The sequence below is a fragment of the Dendroctonus ponderosae genome, unplaced genomic scaffold (assembly GCF_020466585.1).
Source record: "Dendroctonus ponderosae isolate FM_Combo_2020 unplaced genomic scaffold, Dpon_F_20191213v2 Dpon_F_20191213_6, whole genome shotgun sequence".
NCBI classification, from domain to species: Eukaryota; Metazoa; Arthropoda; class Insecta; order Coleoptera; family Curculionidae; genus Dendroctonus; species Dendroctonus ponderosae.
The window spans coordinates 13,665,960-13,671,929 of record NW_026018814.1 but is presented as its reverse complement, the minus strand read 5'-3'; the positions used below and the strand labels follow the sequence as shown (position 1 = coordinate 13,671,929).

At 32.8% G+C, this 5,970-nt stretch overlaps 2 protein-coding genes across 2 annotated transcripts; one reads left to right on the top strand and one right to left on the bottom strand.

Moving 5' to 3' along the window:
* Positions 1-6: 6 nt before the first annotated feature.
* Positions 7-2,394, top strand: LOC125504962 (exosome complex component RRP46-like; the record flags this gene model as incomplete). The annotated part of the gene is made up of 3 exons (XM_048667786.1): positions 7-73; positions 126-247; positions 1,491-2,394. Coding segments are annotated over 3 exons (507 nt in total), but the record flags the coding sequence as incomplete, so codon positions are not given.
* Positions 1,760-4,889, bottom strand: LOC109543806 (BRCA1-associated RING domain protein 1). Its single transcript, XM_019913676.2, has 5 exons — positions 4,240-4,889; positions 3,827-4,186; positions 2,892-3,203; positions 2,148-2,362; positions 1,760-1,981 (listed from the first exon to the last, which is right to left on the bottom strand). The coding sequence occupies exons 1-5, from the start codon at positions 4,777-4,779 to the stop codon at positions 1,942-1,944; spliced, it is 1,467 nt and encodes a 488-aa protein (XP_019769235.2). The 5' UTR covers positions 4,780-4,889; the 3' UTR covers positions 1,760-1,941.
* Between the last annotated feature and the right edge of the window lie 1,081 nt (positions 4,890-5,970).

Genomic DNA, 5,970 nt, shown 5'->3' with positions numbered 1-5,970 from the left:
GCCACCTTTAATAAAATAGTAATCGATAAGGCATCTGTGGATTGCTATTATCGACCTAAAGCTGGAGTGCCAGGTAAATCTTGCTAGCCAGCAAAAAACAGTAATTTTTATATCAATGTTTTAAGGTGTACAGGATAGATTACGGGAATCGGTCATTAGAAATATCTGTGAAATTGCAGTTGCGATCTCTTTATACCCGAGAACCGCCGTGTTAGTGAATGTACAAGAAATGCAAAACCGCGGACAGGTAAGAGTTGCTATATTTTCCATATAAGTCGGCACAATGCGATCTTAATTCGGTCTATAAGTATGTGTTTGAAATTTCCGAATTATAAGGTATAAAAATTTACTTAAATGAAGAAAAATTGGGGTTTCTAATTTCCTGCAAGAGTGCAAATATACACATATATAATATATTTTTTTGTTTGTTTACTAATATCAGAGTGGTTTTGAATAGGAAATAAAGTAGGCCTGGGTTGAGTTGCGCTATTGAGTAGTAACCGCTCTCTGAGTTAACGAGTTATAACTTATCGGTTAATGAGTTTTAAGTTAAGTCATTTATTAAAGCTTTAGGAGACTCGAAACTGGAATTTTTACATCTAAGAAAAGGTCATCAACGTTTTATTACTTTGTTCAAACTAAAAAAAGTAATCTAGATTTTCCCAGCGTCAAAGTGGACGATTTTTTTGTAAAATCGATCTCTTAGCTTTTTTGCATTAAATATTTAGTTTGCCATCATACAGTATGTAAAATTTATGTTATGTATTTAAGTATGTAAAATACTGTATGATTATATAATAATGTATAATTTTACTGTAGTAAAACGTTAGGAAAAATGCGGTTTTTCTGTTTAGAGACAGTGTTGTTTAGAAAAATTGACCTAAAAGTGAAGAAACCCTAGTTTCCAAGAGTTTTCCAAATAAATGATAATATGATAATAAAATAATAGAAATATAAAATAGTAAGAAAATGTAGCTTAATAGAAACTTGGTTTAAACTGGTATTTTAAGGAACTTTAAAAATCTCCCGAGCGATGAAGGCGGCGAATTTTTCAAATAATTTTTTGTAAACTTCTGGTCGGTTTTTCAAGATAATCGTAATTACTTGCGGTAAAAACGGAAAAAGATTATTTGATTTTTGTGCCAATATCATCTATTAGATCGATGATTTTACCGATTTTGCGTCTCCCCATGGAAAACAAAGAAAATGCATGGTCGGTATTATTATACATTTTAAGTTTCCCAGATCACAATTTAAAAATTAACTACAAATACGCTGCAACGTTGAAGTTTATCAACAAATATCTGCATGTTAGTAGCGGGAGTTTTCGTCGCGGTTACTATAATATATTGTTTAAGTAACGTTGAAATGCATCTTGAAGCTTTAACATGTCTTAGTAATAAACCCAGTATCTTTCGAATTAAGCAACAGAAACTCCTTACATTTGCTTTAAACTTATTGTTGCTTTTCACATGTTTTATTTGTTTCAGTTAATATCGTGTGCCATAAACGCAGTATCATTAGCATGTCTTGATTCGGGAATAGACATGAAGTTTGTTTTTGGTGCAGTATCTTGTTTCCTGTCAAATAATGGGGAACTCAGTTGCATTCCCTCTATTAATGAGGACACTGTTAAAGCTATGTTGGTGTTTGTTTTCAATAATACAACTGGAGGGATAATTGCGTCGCATACTGAAGGCTGTTTTAGCATTGAACAGTATAAAATAGCATTAGAGATGTGTAGAAAGGAAAGTCAAAATGTATTTAAATTTATTAAAACATCATTGCTGGCTGCTGATAAATTATAGTAGAAATGTGATTTATTTTATTGGCTAGACATCCGCGATAGTGCTCCCTAGAATTCCTCGTTTTACATTTTTTTTATTACACATTTCTGTATATCCAATTAATTCCCGAATAATCTTAGACTTCGTCTTCCTGTTATAGATGTCGGGCAATGGTGTTTGTTGTGTTGTTTGTCCTAAAATAGTTATCCTACGTTTATGAATCGTTAATGTTGATTGCAATGCAATAAGGAAAAGAACCATGTAATACATTGTTTCTTAGAATTACTGTATGAAATAAGAACTTTTAATTTAGAAATGTTTTAATTTTCAATTCGATAATTGATAACACAGTCAATCAACCATTTAGAACTCCTATGTTTTAATTCCATCATGTTGTACATCAAATCTGGAGCATGTTTTTCTTCATATATAATGAAATTGCAGCACTGGAAAGTACTAGATCCTAATATTGAGAAAAAGGGGTGCACTACTTCACAAGTACTAGCGGTAGGTGGCCTGTGCAATACATTTCCTCCACCAGCTTTGATCAGTCTGATAATATGTTCTTTATCTAGCTACAATGCAATAAATACGTCAATATAAGTAGCATATGTTGATTTAATTTTTCTATCTAGAATCATGTAGGTCCATTAAAATTTTCAACAGATAGGACTTTTTAAAATGCAAATACGTTTTAATGGTTTAGAGACGTGATTTTAAAAGCTGTATGTGGAATGTTTAAAACGTAGAATACCTTAAAATATACACCGTGCTAGACGTTGAAATAATTCTAGTAGGGTGCCAAAGTAGGTGTCGTCTTGTTCAAAGGAAGTCAGAAAGCAAGCAGAGAAAATAGTTGAAAACCGTTTTTTTTTTATGAGAAATGTACACTTTTCTGAGAAATTTATCTAGGAGCAACCTGTAGACATATATAAAAATCAGCATATATGTACTTTACAGAATTAATTAATTTGATTCATGCATATACTTCTTGAAATTTACTTATTTTCAATTGATAATAATTGTCATTGAAAACCATTTTTTCCATCGTTTGACATTGATTCGTTTTATTATCCATATAATTTTCTGAATAATTAGTGTTACCTCAAGATTATACACATTTACACGCTTGTTGTGGTCCTCAATGTGAAAATTTACGCCATCAAACAATTTGGGCAATTTCAGAATGGCACTCATCATAGCTTTTTGAACACCATCATTCAACTCCTTATTGGTGAAAAATGTATGTTGTGGGATATTTATAAAATATTGTCCTTTAATGTAGTCATCAACGTCTTCCTGATTCAAAAATTGTAAACCTTCCAGCATGGCTTGCATGATTTTCAAGGACAGCTTATGAGACTTTTTAATCACAAAATGTGTAAGGACTTTTTTAGTATCCACCTTGTTTACTACCTGGAAAAAGATAAATCCATATGCGACGTTGATCTCCTTATAGAAAGGTTATTAAGTATTACTTTATACATATGTATGTTAGCAACGAACTTCGATATCGGAAAATGATAGAAAAAATCGTCCAAAATCCTGCAAATCAATACTTTTATTTATTCTTAATATAGACGGAAACGCATTCTAGGACTTGTTAAACGATGTTAAACAATTTTTTTCCATTTTACATTTTCCAAAGGTCCGATGTAAAATGGAAATATGTATATTTTTCGTTAATTTATAATATTGAAATTTAAAAAACAAAGAAAAATTTTAAAGGAAACTGAAAACATTAAATTACGTACTGTTTAATTAGATCCGTTTAACGTACGTATCAGATAGCAGCATATAAGTATAGATTATTTTGTTTCGTTTTTGAATGATTTGTGCTTTCTTGGTATTTAATCAAATTTTAATACTGCTCATCTAATAGTATTAAAGAACATTTTGAAAGGTCCAGAATGGATTTTTAACCACTTTAAACGGCCCAAAAGAAATGTTTCCTACATTGGCAGCTTGGTGAGTAGGTACAAAAAATTCTTAAGTATAATAATCATTGGCGGAGCTCGGAATTTGATTTTAACACTTACATTAATGTGTTTGCATCCCTCTAACTTCGCTTTAATAGCTTCATCAATGCTGTGGCAATACAAGGAGACTTTCCCCGGCAAAAACACATTGAAAACCTTGGGGTAGATTTCTTCGGGCGACTTAAACATTTCGTTGAAACTTTTGCTATTCTCACAGTAGTCTTCAGGTTTTAAACCACGATAATCAAACCCATGAACGTCGGCTCCATGCTTTAATAGAATGCTAACTATATCAGCGTTGTTCAGAATAACAGCTTTATGCAAAGGGGTTAGATAATCTGGTCCCGGAATATCGAGAAGACAATTGTTTTCCAGAAGGTATTGTACAATTTCTGTTGCTTTACTCTCAATAGCTTCATGCTGAAAGTTGAAACAAAACATTCGAAATTGATTACTAATGCAAGTATACTGACCAGTGGGGCCCATCCTGCATAGTCTTTGGCATTTATATCCACTGGGGAATTAATGAGTGATCGAATTTCATTCAGCTTATTTCTTCTGCAAGCTAAATGCAAAGGAGTTTCACCTTTAGCATTCTTCTTACATTGTGATTTTAAAAACTGTACACGATATTGTTTTCCCATATACAAAATTGTATTTGCTTCTGAAGAAATGCCCAGGGAAGTATCCTCCTCTTGCACTAAATTGATCTTCGAAGAGTTGTCTCTGTTTTTGGCTACTTGTTGTGCATTTTGCAACAGCTCTTGTAACTCAAGGAGTTCGTGATCGCATTCTTTAGCCAAATTGTTGAAATCTAACTCAGTGGGTGCGTATAATTCTCCACATTTGGGACAGGTACTGGGTGTTTTCGCAGCTTGTAAGCATTTAGTGCAGAAATAGTGCCCACAGGTCTTAATTCGTACGGGACTGTTACATTTTTTGTTACATATTGAACATTCTAAGACGTGTTGTAACTCTGCTAACTTATACAGGATATTGCTGCATAGATCCATCTATTGTTATATTTAGATCTGATACAGCTTGAAAGTATAATAATTGAATAAAACTAACGAACTGAAAAGCAAAATCTAATAACGAATAAAATACAATGATAAAGGTAAACAAATAACATAACCTCTTATTTCTCACCTATTTTAAAAGTTTTCAAATGTTGCAAAGCAGCGTCCATCTATGGGATTCATTCGGAATGTTTTCAGCCGTGATCACCTGAAGTCGTGAACGTTTTGAACATCTTTTACATGTATGTGATGTTACTTTTTACCTATGTACAGGGTTATTGATTACAATTTGGCCCCCCGTTTTAACATCGAATTTCAAAATTAGAGAAAAATGATCAATACATAAGTTGTAGATATTATATTATATTATTATAGTTTATTTTAAGATAGTAACAATTGATACGGGGTGTCTCAAATTCAAGTGACAAACCAAACTTACCATTTTTTAAATGGAATGCCGTTCTTTTTATTGCATTATCGAGATATTCGTAAAATTCTAGGCATATTTGATATAAACATTCTATTTTTTTTTGTTTCCCGGCTGCTGGAGGAATAAAAATCTAAAACTAAAAAACCCCCTTTTTTGTATTACTAGTTTTCGGGAGTTATCCTTTAAAACTTGAAGTCATCTCTAAGAATTTGTCAGCTCCGCATCCGTATGCCATAGCATCGCATTATCTTCAGCTGCTTGCTAGCATGGGCATCTTATTAATTTACACGTTACTTCTACATGTATGCTAATTACTACTAACACTACATAACCACACTTACGTCGTTTGCTGCCTGCGTTAGCTTAGGAGGTAGAAACTTACATTTTTTACAATGGAATCGCGCACTTTTTATTTCATATTCGAACTATACGCAAAATTCCAGTCCTCTCGGATATAAATTTTCTATATTGATGACAATCGACAATCGATGTTCGGGTTCCAGGCACAGAGGAACAAGTATTGAACATAATTGTCTTCCAGAGCACAATAACTAACACTTTCCCAAGCACCAAATAAATACCGAGGAAGGGCTACATTCCTACCACGCTTGTACGATACACACATCACAAGGAGATACAAATGTAGCAGGAGTTAATTAACTGAATACGAGAAGCTGCTTGATAAAAGTGGATAATGAGATTACACAGGCACTAGCTTGTTTGGAGTTAACCGTTCAAATGTTTGGTGTTGTATG